At 49.2% G+C, this 27,768-nt stretch overlaps 1 protein-coding gene across 2 annotated transcripts in view; it reads left to right on the forward strand.

Annotated features, from left to right (window-relative positions):
* Window positions 1-27,768, forward strand: part of ASIC2 (acid sensing ion channel subunit 2) — a 1,018,908-nt gene that overhangs the window by 918,927 nt on the left and 72,213 nt on the right. For both annotated transcript variants that reach the window (XM_059998040.1, XM_059998039.1), the window contains exon 2: window positions 19,267-19,417. In XM_059998040.1, the coding sequence (XP_059854023.1) occupies window positions 19,267-19,417 (151 nt within the window). The remainder of the gene's footprint in view (window positions 1-19,266; window positions 19,418-27,768) is intronic.

The raw sequence follows: 27,768 nt of genomic DNA on the forward strand, positions 1-27,768 counted from the left end.
GTTTGTGGAGATGCTGTCAGTGCTCTAGCCACATGGCCTCTGTACTCTCTTTTCTTGCTGTCAGGCGCTTCCTGCGAACACCTGTGACTTTCTGCCTCAGAGTAGTCTCTGGGCACAGGGACATCCCAGGCCTGAGCCCCGGGGGCAGGCGGGAAGTTTGGGGTTTGGACACCCCACGAGCAGCTCTCAACCAATGATAAACAGGAGCAAACAGATGAACGGCCAGCTCCCTCCCCAATCTGGTGTGATTACCCTGCAGTGTGTTTTTCACCATCTCTAGGAGGTCCCCTGCAGTGCTAAGCCCCAGGCACCACAGCAGGAACTGACTCCAAGTTTACCATATACAGTGGTCTTCCCTTCCCTGCCGTACTTCCACAGCCCCCTACTAGGGCTTCCTGAAGTCACTCCCAAGTATACCCTGAAGTCCTAGGCTCTGGCGGGATCCTCTGGAGCACAGAAATGGTGCTTACTATGCCCACTCTTGGAGATTCACAATGTACGTGGGTATATTAAAGGCTCTGAGAAGGCCTGCAAGAAATCAACATGTTTAACTCTGTTTAGCCCAGCATTTTCTAACCTATTTGACCACAGAGGTTTTTTTTCCTTTAAGCATCTCATAGAAATCATGTTTTCTGGAAAATACTTTGGAAAATGCTATGCAGGCATTTTCAGGCACTACTGGAGTCGTGTGTTAGAAAGGCCCAGCGAGCGGTGGGTTGGCCATGGTAGGAACAATCACTATTATCAATGGTAGTTACATCCCACTTTTGTCTGGATGCTGTAGGATCGTGGACTGTCACAGCAATCTTGTGATGGTTAACAGAGATGGTATTCGCACTCTCACGGGTAAGGAATCCGAGACTCAGAGAGACTAAGAGACGTGCCCAAGGTTATACAGCTACTACGTGACAGGCTTAGGACTCCTAACTCCACATCCTCTTTGCAGTGGGCTTCCTACTTAGCAGCAGGACTGGGAATAAAATCCACGTTCCCATCATCCTAGTCCAGGGTTTCTCCATCCACCCAGCAGTGAGGGTCAGCCACTGGCCTCCGAAGGTTCCTGTGATTGAGCGGAGGTCAGAAGACCTCCGGGGAAAAGAGAGGAAGTGGGGAGGCCATGGCCATGGGCTGTGCACACTCTTTAGGTATTAGGTCCCTTGTTCTGACTCAGGTGCCCCGACGACTTCAATTCTCTCTCTTTTCTTCCCCTCCCCCAACACACGCCGCTTTATTCATGTACACACTTACTTAGATTTCCGGGCCTGCATGCATTCAGATATCCAAGCATGCATGTGCACACCTGCACCTATATAACATTCGATGCGCGTTGTTCTTATTACTTGTTTTGTTGTCTGTCTTCCCCTCTACACCTGTGGACTGTATAACCCACAGGGTAGGAGCTGAAACTGTCTTTTTCACCATGAAAACACCAGAGGCAAGTACAGTGTCTGGCACAAAGTAGGTGCTCACTAAATATGTATGGAATAAATGGATGCATCAACCCACAGATGTGCAGACTGCGTGTATCTATGTAGCAAACCACAGTGCACACACACATACAGGCACACACACCCCTAGTATGTGTAGGCAAACGCACGTGCACACGGGAACACAGGCACAGATCGGACCACCAGTACCCCATCCGGAGCCCAAGGTCAGGACATGGACATCACGCCTGCTGACAGGAGTCTCTTGGATGGGATCCAGAGCCTCCCCTCTGGAGAAGGCAGCAGCCATCACTTTGCTATCAGTCTCTCTGCTCCATTTATGGTTGAAATAAAATGTGTCACCGTTGCTTCACTGGAGAGCAATGTTGACGTGGGAAGAAATGGAGAAATATTGGCCCAGCTTGCATGCTGGCTCACTGAGCTGGGGGAGCTTAAGGCATCAGTGAATTTGGACTTAACTGCCTTTTTTATTGGGCTTTAATTCACTGGTACTTTTCCGGAGAGAATCCAATAAGCAGATGCAGGGTCGAGCAGTCTCTGGGGCTGCCAGCCCCCCTTGCCCTCTCCCCGCACCCGCAGGCCTGTTCTAAACCACTTCTCTGCACTGGATCACCCTTGGCCCTGTGGCGATGGGAGGAATCAGCTGTCGACGCCTGTCTCCTCCTCCGTGGCCTCCATCTTTCGCCCCTTGCCAGGCAGCCTCTCCTGTCACAGCTCCCTTCCCCGCAAGGGCATTTCAATTTCATGCAATAACACTGATGGAAAGCTTACTCTGTTCCACCCCTTGTGCGGGCTGCTGGGATACAGAAATGAACAAGAAGGCATCTTTGCCCTCTGGGAGCCTGGAATGAAAAGGAGAGGCAGACACATAAATTTCACAGTATAATAGATACCAAAAATTAACCCGTGAACAAGGTCTAGTGATTCGGGTAAGGCTACCAGATAGGACGCTTCCACTTCCTCTCAAAGGAGAAGGGAGTTTGCCAGGCAAGGTACTCCCGGGAAGGGCATGCCAGGCAGGTGGAACAGCAGATAGTGGAACACCGTCAGTTCCACTATCAGGCACAGAGGCATGATAGAGCGGAGCGTATCCGGGGCGCGTGCCAGAAGTCCCATGCAGTGGCGTGGGGGAGGGAAGAAGAGAGGCAGCAGGGTTCCGCAGGATGAACTCAAGCCTGGGAGTCGGGAAACCTGGATTCCAGTCCCGTCTTTGCCGCTAATTAGCAGTGTGACTCTGGGCGAGTCATATTCCTTCTCTTCCTCTGTAACATGGAGAGTTTGAGCTCACTGAGCTCAAAGAGGTCCTCTCCCCCCACCCCAACGCCTTCTCATCTTCTTTGCATTGACGTTTCTCTGCTCTCCTAAGGTTCTGACTTAGTTGATCCTGGTTTTGAGTTTCTGTAAAAGAGCTGACCGCAGAAAGCCCAGTACAGGCCTAGTGGGCTCTGAGAATCCGACAGTCTTACAGAGCAGGTGTTGCTGCCAGCCCTTCTCTTGGGGCAGGGGAGGCCCTGGAGTCCCCCTTCTCAGAGCTCTGCCCCGAGTCCTGCAGGCTGCAGGAGCTCTCCCCAGCTAAGTGGGAGAGCCAGGCCAGCGTGGGGATGACATGGTGGAGTGCTCCTTCCTCAAGCAGGGAAACCTGATCTGCATTTCAAAGTTCACCATCCAGAATCATCCACATTCTCAAAACATCGCGTTTAAAAGGATGAGCTTCAGTTATCTGGGAAACTTTTCTCATTTCACCCTATGAATAAGGCATGACTGAAAGCGGGGAAATGCATTGGAAAGCTTCAAAGCTCCGTGCAAATATAAATACTAACGCGCCTTTAGTATAGGGTACAGTATATGTACTATATACGATGGTATAGTACATCCCAGTCTGCCCAGGACGATGGCAGGTTCTCCCTGTTGTCCTGATGTAATTACTAAGAGTGCCCCCACCTTTCACTGTCAAAGGTACCCTCCTTGGGGCATAAATGTTATAACTGCCCTGGTTGTTAAGCTCTTGAGGCAGGAGTGATAGCAGGGAAGCAGCGTGCTCTAGTGGAAAGGAACGGACGTTCGGTATTAACGCTGACCTGGATGTCAGTCCCACTCTACCTTGGCTACCTGACTGAACCTTTCTGAGCTCAGCTTTCTTGTGTGTAAAATGGGAATCTAACACCTCCCACGCTGAGTCTTTCAGAGAAATAAAGGAGACATTGCCTGTAAGCACCTGACACGTATGTGCTCAGTATATCTTCCCTCGGCATCTATGTCCTCGGCAACCCCATAGTGCTCAGTGCCGGGCAGAGGAGATTGGATGTTGAATGCAAGAATGAAGGAGTCCACCAGTCAATCAAGCCCAGAAGCAGAAGTTGGGGCTGCTCTCCCTACAGTCCAGCTCCCTCTTCTGTCAAATGAGCTGAGACGTCCAGAGAACTGGGAGTCTTCTACTGCGGACGGAGGGTTTGATCCTTTCACAGCATCTTCGCCCCCATCCTCCGTCCCAGAGCCTTCTCATAGCGCTCGCATTGATTTCTCTCTGCTCTTCCACTTTTTTTTTTTTTTGCGGTACGCGGGCCTCTCACTGCTGTGGCCTCTCCCACCACGGAGCACAGGCTCCGGACACGCAGGCTCAATGGCCATGGCTCACGGGCCCAGCTGCTCCGCGGCATGTGGGATCCTCCCGGACCGGGGCACGAACCCGTGTCCCCTTTATCGGCAGGCGGACTCCCAACCACTGCGCCACCAGGGAAGCCCTGCTCTTCCACTTTTAACCTCCATTCAGCTTCTCCTTTTCTCTTTCTTCCTCTTTGGTGGTAGTGATGGGGGCCAGGGCCGCTCTTCATCTCCATTCCAATGCCTAGCCTGAGAGATCAATATAGACCTTACCCGGCCTTTGTATTTGCCCAGGTCCCTCATTGTTTCCCGAATGCCTGTTGGCAACAGTGTTTTATTCTTGGGGACACCGGCACTTAGGGACCATGGATCTGAGTTTGGATCCTGACCCCTGCTTATGGGCTTAAAGGGCTGATTTGGGGATGATAATTTGCTTATGGTAGAACGTCTTGTAACCTCTCAGAGTCTAAGTTTTCCATCCTTAAAAGGGACATAATAACACGTAAGACCACGATGAGGATTAAATACATAACTGTGTAAGCTGTCTCGCACAGCGCTTGGCCTTAACCCAGAATCAGGGTCTTCACAGTCCGGCCCAAGCCACCTTTCCCATCTCATGCTCCACTTCCTCCGCTCACAGCGCCACAAATTAAAATTCCAGCCGTGGTTTCTAGTTCCACCGTCAGCAGACTGAGCCAGCCCAGACCCATCTTCCACTCCATGCACACAGACATGCAGAACAAAGTACAGTTTTTAAAAAAATCTTTAATGCAGAGCTAAGCTCGAAAGAAAAGGAAACTTCAGGTGCCGGAAATGAGAAAGCCCTGGAACCAAGATGCCTTCATAAAGCCAGGACCCAGGAATAGTCATCTCTCCACCAAGGGGTCTGGAAAGGTCTACCTACCAAGGAAATAGATTTCTGCTGGGGGCTCTAGGTGGCATGTGTGTGTGTGTGTATACAAGAGTGTACACGTGTGTGCATGTGTGTACACGTGCTCTGCTCAACTCAGATAAAATCCCCTGAATACCTACCGTGTGCACTCCCCAAGCTGGACACAGGGGATCTGGCCCACAGTCCCCTCCCTCCACTGGAACGTCAGAGTGCATCCCCAGGAGGGCAGAGACCCTTGGGGATATATTCACTGCTGTTCCAAACACTTGCCCCATATTCTCATTTAACTGCATGACAGATTTGCAAGGTGGAGGGTATTACAAAGAAGAACTGAGGAAGGGAAATTAACTAACTTCTAGGTCGGGACAGAGCCAGCATTTGAAACCAGACAATTTGAGTCTGAACTCTTGTGTTTAGGTGCCCTGGTGCATAACCTCGTACCAGAGAGTAGGTGTGCAAAAATGTTTGTTGAATGAAAACCCGAATGAGTGGCCGGGAGGGGCTCCCAGAGCAGTTCAGGATGCTGTGGTCAGGGTCGGACTGAGCAGGCCCAGTCCAGGCAGCACTGACCTGCGAGGGGCCCCGCGTCCAGCCCAGCTCTCTGTAAAGGGTGCCAATTTTAAATGAAATGGACTCCCCTGGCCTACAGGTGCTTGAGAGATGGTTCCTCCTGTCTCAGGACGGTTGCATCGGGCCCCACTTCCTCCGAGGCTCTTCTCAATTTTTTTTCCCCTCCCCACTGTGCATCTGGCTCTAATTCCTTTCCTGGGTCGCATTTGGTGGTTACCACTTATGTTCTAAAACGCGCCATTAGGCATCTGATGTATGGTGTGTTCGGTGGGTGACCGCACCGGTGCTCCAAGCCGTTCGTGGAAATGAAGAGGCTGCCACCGTCTGCCGCGAGCACCGCCTGCTGACAGCGGCTGCCAGTCGGCCCCCTGGGGGTCTGTGGGCCCAGATGGGGGAGGACAGACTGTCCCCCCAGCCTCACAGGTCCCCCCAGCGACACGAGCCCTGGAGTGAGCAGGTCTGACTCCACATTTAGCTTAGCATCCGTTCGCTTACCTGGAACCCATTTATTACATACTCAGCTGTGTACCAGGCAAGATGAGGGTGCCTTTCCTGCCCTGTGGAGTTCACTGTGTATGACTCCAGGCCCGATCCAAACAAGCTTAGGGTCTGAGGTGGGGTCATAGCTGTAGCCAAGCGGGTCTGGGGCCGATGGGGGCTGCCAAGGGGAGACTGTGTCCTGTCAACGTGGACACACAGCTCTCCAGCACCGGGTACCTCTACAGCAACAGCAATGAACTGGGGCGTGGAGAGCCCCAGCAGTTACTCCTAGAAATTGCTTGGGACCCCTCTAGAATCCTGGGATGTTATCAATGGAAGTGTTCCCATAGATTTTTTTTTCCTGCCTTTTAAGCCAGGCTGACCCATTCAGACACCCCTCCCTTAGCCATCCCTAAGATGTGGCCTCCAGTGGTAGCTGGTGAATGAGACAGGCCTTCAAGACCATCCCTTTCTCTCCAGGGGAGCCTGTCTTTCCTTGGGCTCATCTCCCCCTTAAGTAGTAATAACCCTAATGAGCATGGCTGTCTAGATGCCAGGCACCCAAGCTCATTTAATCCTATGAGGTAGGTCTGGCCTCCCATTTTCCAGATGAGAAAACTGAGGCTCATAGGGGTTGAGTGCCTTGCTCAGGTTCAAACAGCTAGTCAGCAGTGGCATATGGCTCAGAGCCTGAAAACTCAGCCTGCTTTCCACACCTGCAATTCCTCTTCTTGACTTGGATCCTTTCCTCACTCCACGCCCCTCCCCCCAAGTCTAGCGGCCTTCCTAGACACCTCGGGTACTCTAGCCCCAGCATCTCCCACTGTCTGGAATGAGGGTCTCTGGCTCCAATTCATGGCTCTGGAGGATCCAGCTCTCCTCCAGACCCTCTGCCAGTACAGGACAGGCTTGCCCAACACCCCCACTCGAGGAGAAGGGTGAGGGTCCTGACCAAGGTTATATCTGGTTCAGGCCCCTGCTCCTGGAGTACCCTCCTGGGTGGCGGTGTCGAGGATGCGCAGAGTATTTGCATAAATGCTTCTAGGGACAGGGAGCTCACTGTCTCCCAACACAGCCCATTAGATTCATCTCTGTTCAATAATGAACATATATCAGCTTTTAATTATGAAACAATTTTAAACATATACAAAGTAAACAAGACAGTATATGAACCCCATGTGCCCACCATCCAGATCCCACAATATTAACATTTTGACATTCTTGTTTCCCCTGTTCCTCTGTTCACCTCTATCCCTCGCTTAAGGACGATGATGATGATAATGGTGATTTAACATTTCCTTTTGTTGTTGTAAAATGTATGTATACTGAAATGCACCTATCTTACCTGTATTGTTTTGACAAATAGATACACTTGTGTAACCCATACCCCTGGGATATAGAATATGTCCATCTCCCCAGAAAGATTACTGTGGCGTATTTTAATTAAGTTCTTTCCCTATGTCCAACCCAGATCTTGGCACTATTCTCCATGGCAGTACAGAATAAGTCTATTCTCTCTTCCAAATGATATCCCCTCAAACATTTACAGATCGCTTTCATGATCTGCCTTAAGTCTGCTCTTTTTCCATTTTAAATACCCCCACTTCCTCCGCCATTTCTTCTTTGTTCTCAGAAGACAGGGGAACTGGCTTCTGACATTGATAAAAGGAACCCTGATTTCACCCTCACCAAATCTCTCCCCGGCCCATCCAACCTGAAGTCGTGAGCTCAGGCAGAGGTCTTGGCCACTTGCTTAAGTTCCTGCTTCGGAGAAAGCTGGCTCCTGGGGGGAGCCACACAGGAGTCCTAGCTTTATACAGTTTTTGATCAGCTACGTTGTGTGCAAATTTCTTTCTTTATAAAACAAATTGCACCATTATTCTTTCAGTCATTCTCTTTGAAGTTGATCATTCAACAAAATTCTACTGAGTACCTATGCTAAGCTAGGCTCTGCATAGAGCCCTTGGATAAATAGGTAAGACATAGTCTCAGAGTTTGGGGATGAAGCAAAAATAGACAAATAAATGAAAGCGTTAATTTATTCAGCATTCATTGGTTTTCTGCTAAGTCCCTCGAACTAGGGCGGATACAGGGAATATGGTAGCGAAGAAGATGCTCACCCCTGCAGAGACTTGCAGTGGTGACAGCTGACAGCGCTCCCTGAAGCTTACAGGGCTTGAGAGGAGGAAATTAACTGGATATTTTCAAGGTAGAACCTATAGGACTTAAACATGCAGAGAGCTGCTGACCTGCCCCCCTCAATTCTCTGATTTGGTGGATCAGCGTTGTAGAATTTCAGTTGAATTTTGGGGACATAGCAAAGGCTCATACTGTTAATCAGTGACACCCCTGGGCCATCCTGGAGAGCCTCAAGCCATCGCTCTGCCATGTCTAGGAAACAGTTGGCAGTCATGTGGTTTCACGTCCTGACTGGCAATTAGTCTAATTTATACTCAGACATGTTAGAACATGCTCAGGTGCAAATCCTAGATTTTGCCCCATTGCTGAGAAATAGTAACCTGGATTTCTTTTTGTCACTCACATAGTGGGATACAGAAAGCCCAGGTTTCTTAATCGGACAAAAGGGTGGAGCTCCTGGCTCTACCTCTGACTTGCTGCATGACCTTAGGCCAGTCGTTTGACCTCCCATGGATTCTGTTTCTTCTTCTCTAACAATGGGAACAATAGTAGGGTTCCTGGGTGGTTTGCATGGGAAGTGCATTTAAGCTCCTGGCATGGCATCTGACATGTAGTAGGCATTCCGTCTCAATTATTAGAGAAGATCTGAAGCTATTACCAGGGACCTCTAAAAGCACTCACCAAACAGGTGCTTACCCCCCTCACACCCCAGAAGAACAGACAGTTGACAGGGCTGGAGAGACAGCAAAGCCTATTAAGGAACTTACATTTGATCCTCCAAAAAGCTCTTCAGACCTCACTCGGGGTTGGTACAGACATCATTAATTTTGGTCCCCAGGGCATCTCTGTGAGGCAGGTGCAGCCAGTCCACTTGACACATGAGAAGGCAGACTCACCGAACCAGAAGCTGGAAGCGCCTGGACTTCATTCCCATCTGACCCTGAGAGGTGTTACTGTTGCCATTCTTCAGATGGAGGAGTCAGAAGGTCAGAGAAAATAAGTCACTGGCCCGAGGTCACATGGCTCAGGACTGGTAGAACTGGGATCCCCGCTTGGATCTGTGTCAATAAAAAAGCCTGTGATCTTTCACTTCTCTGTGATGCCTCTTGCAAGTAACTCACTCTCTCTGAGCCTCAGTTTCTTCATCTGTAAATGGGACAATAGTGTCTATTTTGCAAGCTTGTGAGAACAGCCTGTCATGCCACTTTCATCATGAATGTCTTTCTTCCGATCTTCATCTGACTTGTCTGGAGCAGGGCCCAGACGAGGGTGAGGCAAGCGAGGCATCCGGGGTGCAAAATTGAAGGAGGCGCTCACTCTCAGCCCCCGGAAGTGAGAGGCTCCTTAAATTCTGTGCCCGAGACACCTCACCTACCTCATCCTAGTCCAGGCTCTGATTTGGAGGTGAGGAGGTGCGATGGGCTTGGTGGGGGAGTGTGGAGAGGATGGGAAAGATTGGGATAGGTCATGCTGATATCAAAGCAGTAGCTGAAAACTGGCCCTCTGAGAACGTGCAGAAGCTCAACAGGACCGAAGGGTTAGAACAAATACTACACAAGCGGACCTTGCTTCGTGTTCATTGTTCCTCAAGAGCTGCGTTCTGTAAACTGATGTGTGGGAATCAAGGATGGCCTTACAGCTGCTCCATCGCCTTGATGATCTAAAGCTGTTTTTTCTCCGTTTCTACCCTGACAGCGAAGGGGAGTGTCCATGTCTTATTTATCTTTGTATTCGCAGGACCTCACAGAGTATTTGACATGTGATAGTTGCTCATTAGATGTTGAATGAACTAAAATTCTTTGTCTTTCATTCTGAAAGCCCCTAATCATCTCAGGTCCTTTGATCCTTTGATCCTAAGTCAAGGAACTGTGGTACCATGAAAATTACAGTTGCCTGGGAGTCTAGTCCACCAGTCTGAAACAGAAAAACATAAGGATGGTCAAGAAATATTAGCCCAACGTTAAAAGCTCACAAATGGCAGAATTGGTATTTGGTTCCAAAGCTTATGCTTGCTCCACCAGAGTGCAGGGGGGCAAGTCTAAGCAATTTTTTTAATATACAAAGTCCTACCTCTGCCTGTGTCACCAACTAGAGTCCCTTCTGCCTAAATCCCCAAAACTGTGGCCCTGCTTAAAACTTCCCCAACTATCAGGCATTGCCCTTAACTACAGAAACACTGGCACCATCAGCAGAGCTTACATTCTTCCAGCACAAGGAGGGTAAATAGGATTCAACTCACTTGCCAACTCTTAATAGTGGCAGCCAGAATTACTGGGCTGAAAAAAAACCTGTGAGACTCAGAGGGAAAGAGTGCTGTGATCCATTAGTTATGTCTGCTGTGGACCTCGGAAGGAGAGTGGTATTGTGCATGCTGTGTATCTGCCAGCTGGTCTTAATTCCACACTTCAGGAAAGCAATCTGATTAAACTGCCCTCCGCACTCAGGAATCTGGGATGCCTTTAAACGTTCATAATGCAGGCTTTGCTACTGAGATTACATGCTACTCAACCTCCAAGACCAGCCATGGGGAAGAACTAGAAGACAACGACATCCTCTGAGCAGTTCCTGGAGAAGCTGAAATATATTTTTAATGAGAAAACATGAGATCAGTAAGAAAGTGACATGAGGATTTTCGTGCCGTGTGGGTAGTTACCTGTTTGACCTTTTCTTGATCAGCTTTTAGAATCAACCTGCCTTGGGACTGTTTTCAGCCCTGGCATTAATCAGAACATCTGCTTTACTTCTGTTAACATCATAAACCATCGTTTGGTTTTTACCCATGCATTGTTTTCCATGCAACCCTGTAGAATAATGTGATATTAACCAGGAACACAATAGAACACATTTCTGATCCCCACCTTTCCCCTCCCCCATCCCACACCTGCTCAAAGAAGGACGATTCCCAGAAGGTGTGTAGTAAGGCAGGTGCAAGGAGTGACATGTGTCTTATCTCAGGGTGGGTCATCCAGGTATAAAACACTCACAGTGGGATGGGAAGCCCGCCCAAGCCCCCTGGGATAGGTGCTGGGAAGGTGGGGGAAAGGTGAGGTTCAGCTGAGCAGCCAGGCTGATACAAACTTCTTATAGAGGAATACCCAAGGAATGTTCCAGAAGGGATCTGGGCACGGCCACAGGAAAACCAAATGGGCACATATTCCTGTAAGTCCAGCAGACAGCAGTTAGAAGAGGGCACAGGGCTGTAGTCACAGGAATCAGGCAAGCAGCTGTAAAAAGAACTCATAACAGGACCAGGAACCCAGAAATCACAGCGTGTAGGAGCTGAGATTTCAGAACTTGGGTGCAGAATCCCTACTACAAACAATTATCTTAACTAATGTCACTAGGTAGGTACCCTCTGCCAGGCACTTCCCATCCATTATCTCGTGAGTAATCAGAACGTAGACTAAGATGTGCCCCACTGTGGGGCTCTGCACCCCGGAAGGGCCGAATGTGGCAGAACTCAGGGCTACATCCCGGTGCATCTGGGTGGCTGCACCTTGAACACAGCCCTGCCTCCAGTCGCCTCTGCCTGGGAGCTGGCGCACACTGGGGCATCAGGAATCGTGTCAGCAGGGTTAGAAGGAAGGAATGGGGGCAGCAGAGGGACATGGTACCAGGCTGTGGACGGTTTGTGCCCGCTCTCTCTCCTTCACTTTTTCTGAGCCTCTGCCCTCCTCGAAGGCAGGGAACCCCTCCTGAGTCCTGCTTCCCGCATCTGAGGACAGCCAATGGGATGGTCTTTGCAGTGAGCCTTGCTAGAAATGTGCTCTTTTTCTTAACCCACCTGCCTTGGCCCTATATCCCTAAGTTGGGCTTGGTGACCTGCTGGCAGTGTGCGGATCAGAGAGCCGGGCTTGGGGGGTTGGCGGGGGGTCCACTGAGACTGACACTGGTTTCCTTGGAGGGAACCAGTTGCCAGCTCTCCTCAGTCGCTGCATGTGTGACTTAGTGATTTTCAACTAGCTGAGAGCTCAGCTCCACTATTCATTGTGCACAACGTCTGGCACATAGTAGGTGTTCAGCCAGGATAACCTGACTCCAAAGACTTCCACAAATCCTGCCCACCTCTTCGTAGAGCCCATCACTGTCTACCTGGGGAGGGGTTGGGGAGGGGTGTTTGGTTCCGGAAGCAGAAGAGAGCTGGAGTGATAGGCTGGTAGGCAGGGCTCAGCGGGCACCACTGGCCTTCCTGACACCACCATGGCCCTGTTAAGCCCAGGAGCCAACCTAAGGGATCTGTCTCAACGTGCTAAGTACCACCGGTTTCAGCAGCCCTGTCCCTGAGAGAATTCTGTATCAGTCCCCACAGTACTTGGTACCACGCAGGATCATTCTGCAGGGCCACCCTCCCTACTAGGTGGTCCCTAAAGAGTTGATTCATGTCTGCATTCCCAACGCCTGGGGAGGTGCTAGAACACGAGAGACGTTGTGTAGATGCAACTGAATGGACGAGCCACAAATGTGGTCCCAGATGGAACAACATCTCAGATTCCATTTCTGCAGGCAAATAGCAACTCTTTCGCCTCCCCTGCTCCTTCAGGGCTTAGACAGGATACAGGCCACAAACAAGAACGTTCTCTGCCTGGCCCGAGGATTTGTTTTTCTATGAAGTGCTTTCAGATCCATGACAGCCTTTTTGATCTTTACGACAGTTCTATCGGAAGTTGTTCTTACCAGCATTTCGAGGATGAGAGATCAAGATTCAAGATGAAATGACTTCCCCAAATCAGGGCAGAGCCAGTATTGGAAGCTGGGGCTGCCTCGTTCCCAATTCCATGCTTGACTTTTTTCTTGCACCCAGACACCTGCCCGTTAAGTGCCTACTGTGTGCCAGGTATGGGACCAGGCACTGGGAACCCAGAGGTGGAAACGACGCAGGCTGTACTGCCCACAGGAGACAGGCAGTGGAGGACCCCAGCAGAAAGAGCAACCAACTCATCCTTGGGTCCCCTTGGAAACTTCCATCATGCCCAGACTCCCCTCCCCCGACCTGCCAAGCTGCAGTCTAACTTGAAAGGCTTCTAGCTCCCCACATCCCACTTCATGACCCCAGGTCAGGCCCAATTTGGGGTGCTCACATGAGATGCCAGGAGGGATTCATTGGCGGGGGTCTGGCATTTCAAATGACACTCCAGGTGCCTTCAAGTTGCCCCTGTGCCTCTGTGAGCCGTACCCCTAGAGAACATTTGCTCACAAAATGTGTGACTTGAAGGAGAGCGCTCAGAGTCACCTGTCGCTCCCCTCCGTGCTGTTTCCCCAGCTCACAGATTTGCAGTCACCTGATGCTCTTTTCTTCTGTGTGGGGCTCACACATCTCTTCCCGCGTGGTCTGAAGCTCTCTGGACAGTTGCCCAGCAGAAAAGGCCCAGGCTGTGCTTCAGGCTTGGAAGGAGGAGACAGGCGGGCTTCTTAGTGAAACTGGCACAACAAATGTCACATCCTGGCAGATGGGTGCAGGGGCTCGAAGGAGGGGGATCGCAGTACCATAGTATACGCTCAAAGAATGCTAAGGGTTCTTTGAGCGACCCATACATATAAAGGGAAAAGTCAGGCGAACCACTCTCTAGCTATAGGGCCTTGGATGAGGTATTTAGCCTCGCAGAGCCTCAATTTCTCATCTGCAAATTGGGGAGAATAACACCTACATCTGTGGGCTGTGTGAGCCTTAAAATATAGAAGGTGTATAAGCAATCAGCATAGTGCCTGCCTCGTGGTAAATGCCCAGTGACTATACATTCTTCTTTCCCCTTCAAAAAGGAGCCCGGAGAAGAATGATATTAATGATGTCCTAAAAGAGACCGGTCGGGAAGCGGGGAGAAGTGTTTGCCCACTTTCCCCTCATCTCCTTCATTCGCAAGGACCACAACAGCCATGCGGAGGTGCTTTCATGGGTATCCATGAAATGGATGAAATCGCCTTTTTAATCTCATTGTGGGGAAAAGGAAGAGTCATGCAACAGTCCTTGGAACACGATAGGTGGTCAGAAATTCCTGTTGCAGGAAGAGATGAATAAGCAAGGAGATTTCTTAACGAGATGCCGTCCTTGCCTTCAAAGAGCTGACCGTCTATGGCGGCCTCCTCACGCACACATCCCTCTGCCGTACTTCATTTTCAAACACGTTCCTTGCAACTTCAGAAAACAAAAGACAGCTTCATTTTGTTTACTGGAAGCCTGGTAACCCATTTGACAGACTGTCTCTCTTCCCCATGTGTGAAATGTGTTGGAGGAGTTTGACGGAGAAGAACAGAGCAGATGAAACAGTGGGCTTCAGCGTGTCCATTATTTTGAGAGCAGCCTAATGAGAAATTTCAGCGACTCACTGGGAGGAAAGTTCATTCAACTCAAGACTGAGCTTTAGAGGCCTTTTGGAGCAGCACAATTTCATTTCCTTCAAGTGTAATAAGCAAGAAGAGACAAGGAACCCACTGCTTAGGAGAAGCCCTAAAGGTCAGGATTAATGAAGGGTTGCAAGGTTTGAAGATTGCAGGCCCAGTTGTGTGCTAGTAAGCGGTTATTTCAACAGTCCTTAAGGGAGCTTCTTATACATAATTTATTTTAAGGGAGCTTATACATAATTTATTTTCTTAAGCAGGTACATGGTGTTGAAATGTTTGCACTACTAATTGGACCAGAAAACTGTGCCTTCCTGGGTATCTGCCGTTCCTAACCGTTCCCAGCAAGGGCTCCACGTTGCATTTCCCAGGCTCTGTAAGGCAGGGTGCCCCAACAGGTCATACCGAGCCTAGAGGCTGGTACCCAGGCCAGCTGGAGTTGCCAATCTTTCTTATTCCTGGATACAGTACCCCGGCGAGGGAAGCTTACCCGTAATCTCCAACCCCTGGCATGTGCAAACAGAAAGCTTTAGAGGAAGAGCGTAGACCCAAGCCCAGGTCTCAACTCTGCTCCCAAACTAGCTGTGTGACCTGGGGCAGGACACTTCACCTCTCTGAACCTTAGACTCTCCACATGCAAAATGAGACATCTGGGCAGGAAGATTTTTGGCAAAGATGACTTTCACCCTGGAATCTCTACTTACTGGCTCTATGACCTGGTTCAGCCTCTCTGGGCCTCAGTTTCCTTATCTGTAAGACAGGGGTGATAATACCAAACTCATAGGGCTGCTGCAAAAATTAGTGACAACAGATAAAATGTGAATGGTGCTCCAGAGAGGGTAGCAAAGCCAGTCTGTGACATCGGGGCTATTCTTAGACCTACTGGAAGGCAGTGAGACCCTCTCCCCATCCCCACACCCAGGTTTCTTTTATCTAGAACGTGCCAACTGTGGACAATTATATGCCAACAGATTGAATAACCTAGAAGAAATGGACAAGTTTCTAGAAACATACGGCCCACCAAAACTGAATCAAAAAGAAATAGATCATTTGAACAGACCAATCACTAGAAGTGAAATAGAATCTGTAGTTTAAAAAAAAAAAAAAAAAACTCCCTGTAAACAAAAGTCCAGGGCCAGAGGGCTTCACTGGGGAATTCCACCAAACATACAAAGAATAACTTATACCGATCCTTCTCAAACTCTTCCAAAAGACTGAAGAGGAGGGAACTCTCCCAGAGTCATTCTATGAAGCCACCATCACCCTGATACCAAAAGCAGACAAAGACACTACCAAAACTGAAAATTACAGGCTAGAACGTGCCAGGTTCAGACTGACGGTGGCTATCCACTCCACCAGTAACCGGTTACAATTCAGTTGTTGGAATCCAAATGTAGATTTTCAAAGTGGATTTTGTGCATCAAAGTATGTCCCCTTCCTACAGAACTCCATGGCCCCAGCGATCTCATTGGCTGCCCTGGGCTTTCAGCAACAGGCTTGACATTCTTAAGGAATAAACAGTTAGTGGCACATGGCAGTTTCCATCCCCTATAACTACTTCAAGATGAGCTTAGTATCGTGGGGACGTAAGCAGAGAGGACAGGACTCCTCAACCCCACCCCCATTCTTCAATTGATGACTGACCTCCCCCGTAACCCAAATAATTTCTCTCTCTTTTGCTGAAAAGGACCTAGTATGGATTCATGACTCGTGAAGATGTCTATTATGTAATCTTCCAAACAAATTCACTTGCATTCTCTCATTTAGGCGTTACAACCATGTGGCAAGATTATCTTGCTCAATTTTCAGATGAAGAAACTGGAGTTGGGAAAAGTAAATGCCATGTTCAAGGCCACGGACTTGACAGATAATGAGAAATCTGCTTTGATACCTTCTTGTCTGGCTCGAAATTTCAGTGTTCCTTCCTTGGTGGTAAAGTCACACCCATGAGTCCCAGCTCTACTACCTACCTCTTCACTAAGTCTCAGTCTTCCCAACTGTAAAATGGGCATGTGATAATAAGATGCTTCCCCATCAGGGTAGTTGAGACCATAATTAGGAATGCTATAACTCCTATGAAAATGCCAAGCAGGGACCAGCACAGAGTAGAGGCTCAGGAACTGTTGGTTTTCTTCCCTCCGACTTCACGGGGCCATTGAGAAAGTTGAAGCTGCCCACGTGCCATCTCTGAACTGTAACACACGGTACCAGTGTGAGCAATGAAACTGATGGTCATGGGGCCCATCTTTATCTCAGGCTTCCCCCTACAACCGCCCCATCACTCCTGGAGATCCAGGTTTGAACGTGCACCATTAATTCTTACAAACCGATTCAACTAAGGACAATTCTAGACTCTTAGCAACCTTGCAAATCCAGCCCTGCCATCCACGACGGGGCTGTCGTCAGCACTTACCGAGAAGCGCCTCGGAGAATGGCAGGTCTGAAGAAGCAGCAGGCTCAACCTAAAAGTCTAGACTTAAATAAATTGTATTTTCTGGCTGGCGGCGATAAGGCATAAATTGGAAGCGCATGTTATACTTACACGTCATTATGCATCGAAATGGGGAAGGGGAGCGGCATCTTGTCCCAAATTTGTAGCAAAACTGCACTGTGTGTACATAGCTCTCAGGCCTTTGATGTTGAGCAGAGAGGAGAGTGATCCTCTCCGAAAAGCCCAGGCAGGAGCGGCTGAGAAGGAGGCCAGCAGAGAAGTGCAGTGAGCATGAGCCCGCCTGTCTCTGAGCCCCTTCTCCTGCCTCTGAGCCCCTTCTCCTGCCTCTGCAAAGGTAAACTGTCTTTCCTCTAATAAATACCTTCATGGAGAAGCAAGCAAAAATGCTTAGGAGCAATCAGTTAGGAAGCTGAGAAGGCCAGAGCAGAGAAAGAGAGGGAAGGGGGTGGGACAAGATGTCAGCGTGAGCTCCCGCCAGAACCAGCAAGGCTGCCCAGCACCAAAGGGCACCTCCCAGAGGTGGGCAGGGGGATGGGAGTAGCAACAACTTGGAGCCCATTCATTCATTCATTCTACAAAACAGACACAGCCCCGCCCCCTCCAACAAACAATCGCGTGAATCGCCATCTAGTTACACGCTTTGATGTGTGCTATAAAGGAAAATACTGGGAGTGTGAGGTTATAAAACAAGAAGCAGTAGCAGGGCTTGTACAGTCCCCATAATACTTGCACATAGTAGGAGCTCATGCATATGAATATTGATTGGCTGATGGAAAAAGCAAGGCAGAGAGGAGCAGCGTATGGCTCAGAAACATCCCAGTGACAATGTCAACATGCTCAGAAAGATCGCGTGTGTTAGAGTCAGACAGACATGGCTTTGAATCTCAGCTTCTCTACTTAATAGCTGTGTGACCTTAGGCAAGTCGCTTAACCTCTCTGGGCTGTGGTTTCTTCCTCTGCATAATGGGAGGAACAGTACCCACCCATGTTTACTGTTGCACGTGATAGCTGCTGTGGTGAAAGAGCAAGGGGCACAGTGAGGAGGGATGTCATATAACTTGGTCCAGGAGCACGGGAAGGTATCTTGCAGGAGGAGATGCATCAATCCAGTCTTGGAGAACAGAGGCTGCCCAGGCAGAGAACTAGATGTTGTCCAGGCAGAAAGAGGAATGAGAGGGGTTACAGGCGGCAGCAGCAGCAACTAGAAAACCGCAAGTACTATGTGAACCAACAGGACACATCCAGAGGTGCTGCAAGTTGTTTGATCTGCTCCACCCACCCACTCACTCACTCGTTCATTCATTCATTCATCCACTTGACATATATTTCTGGAGCACCCCCAGGTGCCAGGCCCTGTGCTAGATTCCTCGATGTACGTGCAGAGGTAGTCTCTGAAGCCATGGAGCTTCTCTTCTAGTGGATTCTCGTGGACTCAGATGGGAAGAGGAGGATAGAGCAGGCAGAGAGCATCATAGAAAACTGGGTGTGGAGGGAGGGCCTGGACCTTACTGTAAGGGGGATGGGCAGTCCTTGTGGATTTTAAGCACAGGCTTAATATAGTAGGTTTGCATTTCTGAAAGAGTGAGCCACAGTGAACTTAGAGGATGGGCTGGAGAAAGTTGTCTGGAATCCGGGAGCCTAGCTAGGAAACTGCAGCATCCCAGGCAAGAAATGATGGGGGTCCTAAGTTAAAGCAGTGCAGAAGAGAGAAGGCAAAATTCAAGTCGGATGTAGAGGCAGTGTTGACGGGCCCTGCCGGCTAATTGCATGTGGGGGTAAGGAAGAGGAGGTGTGGGCAGCCGCTCTGAGGGTCTGGCGTGAGCCCCTAGGCAGGTGGCAATGCTGTTCCCCGGGACACGGTGTACCGGAGAACCATCCAGTGGGGCACAGAGGCTGAGGAAGATTTGATCCCACGGGGACTTGCTGAGTGTCGGGGATCCATGGGTCCCCCTGAGGCCACGCTTAACAGGCAGTGGGATCAGTGTGTCTGGAACCCGAGAGAGAGCTTGGGGCTGGAGGCGCAGATTAGAGGGTCAAGAGGATACAGATAATGCCGGACACTTGAAAGGCGCGTTCCTGCCCAGGGCGGGGGTGTGGTGTACAGAGGGAGAAAAGAGCAGATCCCACTGCAACAAAAGCCAAAGGTGTCCAGATGTGTTCTTTGATGCCAGAGTCCCACTTGGCAAAAGTCAGGCCATTAGCCAGGGGCGAGGAATCATTGTCGCCAGGAGGGTTGATTGTGACGGGCAGTGGGGACTCTAGCCTGCTGTTGGATTTCTGGGGTCTCCCCAGTCTCTGGAGCCCAGTCTGAAGTCACCCATGTGCTTCTCTCTCTCTCTTCTCTCCTTCAGGTGTTTACAAAATATGGGAAGTGTTACATGTTTAACTCAGGCGAGGATGGCAAACCTCTGCTCACAACAGTCAAGGGGGGGACAGGCAACGGGCTGGAGATCATGCTGGACATTCAGCAAGATGAGTACCTGCCCATCTGGGGAGAGACAGGTGAGCTGGGCCAGGGACTGGGGCAGTGGGTGACGGTGGAGGGGTGCGGACTCTGAAAGACGTTTGCCTCGGGTGGGCTGTCTTGGCCCACCTGGTGAAGGACTGCTGTCTGTCAAGGGGTTAGTGACATGACAGTCAACATAAGGATGTCCCTGGTATGGACTGCAATGATGCCCTGGGTTACCTTGGATTTCACTAGGTGGGAGCGGGCAGATGATGGGACCACTGGAAAGGGAAGGCAGGGAGGAAGGTTGGAATTAACAAGTATGGATGGGGAGGTAGGTGGCTTGGTTTCAGGAGAAGAGGAAGGGGTGAACCAGCTCCTTCCTCTACCACCAGCTTGAATATCCCAGCCCAGCTAGCAGGCCCAAGGGAAAGGAAAGCAGACTCCTCCCACTGAGGGAAGGTGGAGAGGCTGCTGGAGAACTGAAGCGCACAGACACAGGGGCCTGGCACCATGGCTGCCCATGTGTACAGTCCCCAAAGCTTATTTCATGCATCCAATTATGCATTTATTTATTCAGCAAACTGTTCATTAGTCACGTATGCTATCTCAGGCTTTGCACATAAATAAGGACATTAAATTGAAAAAGACCAAGCCCTTGATCACAGCCTAGAGGAGGAGACGCAGAATCCAGTGGGATGTGAGGGTCCTGCGTGCTGCGGCAGGACAGCGGCCTTCGCCTGGGAGGAGGGAGGGTTCAGGGAAAACATGGGGTACTTGCACGGGGTCTTGAGATTATCCTGGATTACACAGGTGGGTCCTCATAAGAGGTCAGACAGAGAAGGCAACGTGATGACAGAAGCAGAGGTTGGAGTGATGCGGCCAGTAAGCCCAGGGATGCTGACCGCCTCTAGAATCTCAGCAGGTGGAGAGAGTAAAAAGGTGCCCAAGCATGGGACACGGGATGCCAAGGAGACCCAAAGTGAGATCAACGCTGGGTTCAGGACGAAACGGGGGGGACGGGGGAGGGGGTCTAGAGATGGGCCTGGGAGGGGCCTCAAAGAGGGATGAAGGGAGAGAAGATTCCAGCAGGACAGAGGCTTGGGCCCTCAGGTTGGCGCCGAGGAGAGGTTGGAGGCCGAGCAGGCTGGCCCTCACTTCTTGCGGTCCCCACCCCGTGACTCCTGCAGCCGGTCCCCCCAGCCCCCATCCTGAGGTCTGGCCCTCACCAGGCCCAGGCTCACCAGGCTTCTGACCCCCACCGGGACGACCACCCGCAAACCCCGAGCTCTCCCCCCTCCCCCGCACCGGCCCTCCCGGCAGCTCTGGCCTGAGCATCCCACGGTGCGGGGGGCGGGGGGGCGGTGCGCAGGGCCAGTCACCTCCCATTGTGCTCAGTCCTCCGGCTGCTGCAGCTGAGCGGCAAGAGGGCGCCACGCGACTCGTTCCGGCACCATCTCTGGCAGCTCACCTCAGGCTCCAGGCCCTCCAAGCCCGGTCTGACCCTGGTTGAGCAGACGCTTCGATGATCCCGTCCACTTTCCTGAATTCAGTATCCCTTGGCCCCCCTCCAGCAATGTGGGAGACGGTCCCTCTGGGACCGTAATCGTCCTCCCTCCTCCGCAGCCCTGCGTGCTAGGAAGGGCCCCTCATCCCCGTTTGCCAGGGAAGGAGGCTGAGGTTCGGGGCTTCACCCAGGCCACCCAGCCAGGCCTCCTGAATCCCCACCTCCAGGCTTCCTCTATGGTACCTTTCTTCAGGCTGATACGTCACCATGCACAAGCATCTCTTGGAGACTCTGGTCACCTTAAAGCTGCTCGTTTCCTGCGCTGGTTGGCGGGGTGAGCCTCACGTGGGTGGGAGTGAGGTCCACACACCTGCCGAAGGAGGAGAGGCGGGCTCTGGCCGGTGAGGGATGCTGGTCCACAAGGCCACCTAAGGAGGCACGGCCACATCCTGCTGTTTGCTCATTGCTCCCATGGGCTGGGGGCACGGCCAAGCCTCTCGCCGCCACAGTCCTCTGCAGGGAGGAGCCTTCCTGACCTGCCAAGCCGTGTGGCTCCACAGATGCCATCTTGCCTCCTTTACGTTTCCACTTCCTCTCAATCCCCAGGCAAAGGAGCCTGGGTCCTTAGAGGAGGTATTTGGGTGATGATGGAGAAGAAAGAAATTGAAAGTTGGCTGTTGAGGGAGTGGCCACAGACAACTTGATGACAGAGGCAAAGTAGGAGGACAGGAAAGTGGCTTTACAGAGTCAGACCGAAGATCAAACCCCCAGCCCTGCCTTTATCAGCCGATCAGATGAGAGCTGTCTGCAAACTGTAAGCAGTGGAAGGTTGATAACGGCAACCAGTAGATGGGAGGATGGTCAAACCCATCCCAGAGGCAGAGACTATGCCAGATATCTCATACCTACACAAGGGCACCTTATCATCTGGATGTCTCATTCTCAAAGCAGAGCCGTTGGCACACTCTTGCTTCACCTCTCAGACATTTAAGGGAGCAGTGGGGGAGCCACGCCCCCAGGTGTAACTCTGACCTGGAGGATGGACCTTTGGTGCCAAGGAGTGAATTAGGACGAGGCGCCCTCTTTGGGTGGACCCAACCCTATGGACTCATGCTTAGCGAGTAGAAAGTAACTATGAAATTTACCAAAAGTGTCCTTTCCTCCGGGCTGACAGTGCCTCCTTGGTCAAACATCCTTGTGCAAGGCAGCCTGGAAATATGCCATTTTGAAGATGGCAGGCTCAGTCACACATGGACCTTGACCGTATGCCCCCAAGTCGGCCCTATGGGCTGTTAGCAGTTTCAGATGTTACGTGTTACAGGAATAGAAAGGATCTGGGGAACCCTGGTTAGGCAAAATTAAACACATTAATTCAGGACAGGAATTCTTTAATACACTACATTATAAATCTCCAGGATAGGCATACTGCATACACCATTTATTTCCTCAGTGCTTTTGACCGTGGAAAACCTTCTTTTTCATGGAGGAGCTCACAAAATAGAAAAAGGACAGAAAAGCTGTCCTCGACTACGGAAGTGCAGATTTCATGACCAACGTTTTTCTAAAGGAAATTAAATTGAAGGCGGGTGGGAGGTTGTTAAAAATGAAACTCTGTGTAGATGCCTCTGAGTAACTTCAAAGATAAAAGAAATAAGCAGTGGGTTATCTAGGCTGCAAATGAGAGAAACCAGATTCAAACAAGCCTGGGCATAGAAGGAATTGTATTGCCCGTGGAATCCAAGGCAAACTTCAACAACCCAGCAGCAGGAAGGCAAGGGTGCAGCATCAGAAACAACTGGAACCAAGGGCAGGAGATTCCTCGATCTCTCACCCCTTCTCTCACCTCTCCTCTTTCTTAACTGCTTTATTCTCTCTCACTAGAGACAGGCTTTTTCCACACATATATCTTTTCACACGTGGTTCCCAATAGATGTATATCTTACACGTCCTGCCACCAGCGAGAGACCATTCTGGTTCTCTCACTGATATCCTATTAAAAAAGAACGACAACAACAACAACAAAAAAAAAAAAACAGGGAAGGGACTCATTGGTCCAGCCAGTCAGGTGCCCACCTCTGGACCAATCAGTGCGCAGGAGTGTGTTCATGGAAGGACATGGGAGCCCTGAGGGAGCTGGGTTCCCGAGACTGTCCCAAGAATGGCCCTGCTGGGGAAAGAGGGGCGAGGGTGGGGATGGGTTACATCTGAGAGAACCAGAATTGGTGTGCAGGGAGCCCTCTAATGAGCTTGCATTCTAAATAGACAGGTTCAGAGTTTATATCCTTCATTCACCCTGATGTAGAATACGCTTTGTAATCAAGTAAACTCCGCCGTGAGGTCCCCAAGTTCTAATATTGCGAGAAAATGAATTTGACATTATATTTTTGAGCAATTATTTTGAGAGTCAGTGCTCTAATAGAGGTCAATGTCTTGCCTTATATTATCTCCCCAGCCTCATCCCCTTTACCCTGTCCCCTTGTTCGCTTGGCAGTAACGACTCTGGCTTCCCTGGAACTCCTTGTACCCTCCAGGAAAGCTTACCTTCAAGCATCTGCATTCTCCTTTCCTTCTGCCTAGAATTCCCTGCTCGGACCCACATGGCTTATTGCTTCACCTCCATTGAGTCTTTGCTCAGACATCACCTACCCTGACTACCCTACTGAAGATTGTACCCCCGCCCCACTCCTTACCCCTCCTTATCTGTTCTGCTTGTCCTTTGTTCCATGTCGTGTGTCACCTTCGAGTATACCATCCTCCTCTATTGAAACACATGCTCCAAGAGATAGGGATCTTGGACTGTCTGGCTCACTGACACATACCAGGGCAATAAATATTTTTTGACATATCTGTTGAGAGAGAGAAAAAAATTGCTGTGTTTTGCACACTGATGGGGCCAGGCTGAGGAAGAAACTAATATTAATGAGTAGCTACTATGTGCCGTGAACATTCTATCCCATGAATCCTCCAAGTGACCCTGCTAACGAGGTGTTATCCCCACTGAAAAATAAAGAAACTGGAGCCCAGAGAAGCTGGGCTTGTGTGTTCCCCTTGGGGGAATCTCCCCAAGAACACACACTTCACTAAGTGGTTGAACCAAAGCTGAAATCCCACATATGGACCCAAAAGCGATTCTCCTTCCACTATATTCCTTTAATGTTCAAAATGTGATTGTAAAGGCCCTGCCATGAAAATAGCTCAGAAAAAAAAAGTTCCAGTGACATCTTTGGAGACAGAATGGCATATAATGATAGGTCTGTTGCTGTTCTCCTTTTCTATTTTTTCCTCTTTTTTTTTTTTCCATCGCAGTATCCTTGTACTGAACAAAAGCTTTAGCACAGCTCCGATATATAAAGCAGATAAAGGTAGAGCTGCTCTGGTCCAGCTGGAGACGGGGCCCCCAGTTTGATTTCTCCATACTCACTGTGGCCGACCCTGAGACATTCCTGGAGGAACCCTAGGACTCCAAGGAGCCCAGCTTGAAAACCACTGAATGGGCAACCGATGTTATTGGGAATGAAAAGCACCCATTGGTCCTATGGTTGTGTACATCCCAGAGACCAGCTCTACATCCCTCCCCCTTCTCCTGGCATAGTGAAAGGAGTCCATGAGGTGCCCGCTGAGCTCCAAAGCTTCAGGGAAATTGACAGTGTAGATTTCTGGTCAGACACAGTGGAATGAACATAAGTATGTGTGGAGGCTCCCTCCCCAAACTTCCCCTAAATTGCAACAAGGATTTTTTTTTTAAGAGTATAAACCCACGAGGACGAAGAAGATGGGTGAGAAGACAGTAGTAGATGTCAGCAAGTTTTTGGAAAATGGAGAGCAGATGGTAACTGACTGAGCAGACAAGGCTGAAGGATCAGGCTCTGCACAGGGAAACCAATTAAAGTCAAACGATTCTCACCATAGATGCCCCCCTCCTCCCAGAAAGTATGAGGGGTTGGAGGCATCACATACTGTTGACGACAGGGTTGAGAGGTGCAGGTAAAACTAGGAGGATTAGTTAAAAGTCTGTAAAAGGAGCTGTTAAGTCCCCCAGATATCCTCCCATGGCCCAAAGCAGCCAAATATCTCTCTGCGCCCCAGCAAAAGATAAGATTGAAATAGACAGGCTCTGGGCTGGGGGAGACCAGGCAAAGCTGAGGGCATGGGTAAGGTGCTGTACAGAAAACAGGGAGATAAGCTGAAATTCTGCTTACTGAGGAGTGAGACTCCCCAGCCAGACTAATCTACCTCGCCCACCCCCAACCAGAGATCTGGGGAATCCCTTCCTGGAGACACTGACAAGCTCAATAGAAAAGATTCGCAGAGAATGACAGTCAGGAGTCCCCACACAAACCTAGTTAGATCACCCGAGGGTGAAGTCCCCTGGTAAGTCTTCCCACACACAAGGAAGACTGTCCAGGCTCGAAGTACCAGTTGGGCTTCCCTGGTGGCGCAGTGATTAAGAATCCACCTACAAATGCAGGGGACACAGGTTTGAGCCCTGGTCCAGGAAGATCCCACCTGCGGTGGAGCAACTAAGCCCATGCGTCACAACTACTGAAGCCCGTGCACCTAGAGCTCGTGCCCCGTAACAAGAGGAGCCACTGCAATGAGAAGCCCGTGCACCACAACGAAGAGTAACCCCGGCTCTCCACAGCTAGAGAAAACCCGCGCACAGCAACAAAGACCCAATGCAGCCAAAAATAAATAAATAAATTTTTAAAAACTAATAAGTACCTCTTAACTATGAATGGAGAGTCAACAAGCCAAGCATTTGAGGGGAGCCACTAACAGGAAAGGAACCAAAACCATACAAACAAAAAAGAAACTTTGAGGAAATAGAGATAATGGTTAATGGCAAAAAGCTCTAGAGCCCGGGTTCAAATCCAGCTATACAACTTACTAGCTATGTGACCTTCGACAAGTTACTTAACCTCTCTGAGCCTCAGTTCCATCACCTCTAAAATGAAAATAATATTATTATCTACTCTTCAAGGTTGTTAGGAAGATCGAAATGAGTTAATATTTTTGAAATACTTAGAAAAGTGCCTGAATAATATTAAGCACTATGTATGTGTTTGATAAATAAAAAATAAGTGTAGGAAGCAGAAGGAAACATCAAACTGTTTTAATTAAAATTCTCAAGAGATAAGAGATAATATGAATAATGCATTCATAAACACCAGCTATTAAAATAGGATGCTATTAAAAAGTAACATTCAAAGAAAAAGTTTTTTAAAAAAAAATCCTGGAAATTAAAAATATTATTGCAACCATTTTTTTAAACCCACAGAAGCTTTGGAATTTAGGAAATCGCCTGAAAAGTAAAACAAAAAGACAAAGAGATGGAAGATGGGAGAGAAAAAAATATGAACATGAGAGGAGAAATCCAGAAAGCCCAACATCCTACAACTAGGAGTTCTAGAATAACAAAAGTGAGAGAGTGGAGAAGAGGATGTTGCCAAAGAAATAAAATAAGAAAAATTCCCAACTGACCCACATGATTTTCCATATTAAAAGAATTCACTAAGTCCTGTAATAAGTGGCAAAAGAACCAGACCAAGATGCATCCTTGTGAAATTCGGCCTCATAGAGATAAAGAAAACCTTTTAAAAGGTTTTAGAGAGGAAAAAAAACAGTCACATACCTAGGATCTAGAATCAGAATAGACTTCTCCACAGGGGTAGTTGAAGCCAGAAGACAATGGCAGAATGCCTTCACATTTGGGGCAGGGACCAAGGTGGGGTGGGAATCTTTCTTGTCTAAGATAGAGCTCTATATCCAGCAACCTACATATGAAGTATGAGGGTAGAATTTGGTTTCAAATATATTTATATATATATATATATATAAAATATATTCCTATATATACATATACATGATAGCATTTAAGTTCTACTCTCAGCAAATTTCAATTATATGCTACAGTGTTATCAACTATAGTCACCGTGTTTTACATTAAATCCTCTCACCTTATTGATTTTTTTTTTTTTTTTTTTTTTTTTTTTTTTTTTTTTTGCGGTACGCGGGCCTCTCACTGTTGTGGCCTCTCCCGTTGCGGAGCATAGGCTCCGGACGCGCAGGCTCAGCGGCCACGGCTCACGGGCCCAGCCGCTCTGCGGCATGTGGGATCCTCCCGGACCAGGGCACGAACCCATGTCCCCTGCATCAGTAGGCGGACTCTCAACCACTGCACCTCCAGGGAAGCCCGGTCTTTTTTTTTTTTTAACATCTTTATTGGAGCATAATTGCTTTACAATGGTGTGTTAGTTTCTGCTGTATAACAAAGTGAATCAGCTATACATATACATGTGTCCCCATATCTCTTCCCTCTTGCGTCTCCCTCCCTCCCACCCGCCCTACCCCATCCCTCTAGGTGGACACAAAGCACTGAGCTGATCTCCCTGTGCCATGCGAACTTACTGATCTTATAACTGAAAGTTTGTACACTTTCACTAACCTCTCCATTTCCCCCACTCCCAGTCCTGGCAAATGCTTTTCTGATCTTTCTATGAGTTTGACCTTTTTTTTTTTTCCATTTCTGCTATAGGTACAAGCCAAACAAAACAAAAAGGAAAAAAATAGGAAAAACAAAATAGTTTCACAAGGAGGAGATCGAAAACGTTATACACGATAAGGCTGGGGTGTGGGCAATACTCACATAGTCATAATTATGCAAAAGCTGGATACTGACTTAATCAAAATATCACCTAAGCCTATATAGGAGGGTGAAAGGCAAGGGAATATGCTAGGATACTTCATACAAGAAACCTACACCCTTAGCTCCCATGGTAGAAATTCAGTAGGTAATATATAAAAATTTTAAAAGCCAAGAAATAACTGTCGAGCAATTGATGTCCGTGAAAATATGAAAGTCAGTACCGGAAGAAACAGCTCAAACCATTGAGAGTGGTA

This window comes from Delphinus delphis, chromosome 19 (assembly GCF_949987515.2).
Source record: "Delphinus delphis chromosome 19, mDelDel1.2, whole genome shotgun sequence".
NCBI lineage: Eukaryota > Metazoa > Chordata > Mammalia > Artiodactyla > Delphinidae > Delphinus > Delphinus delphis.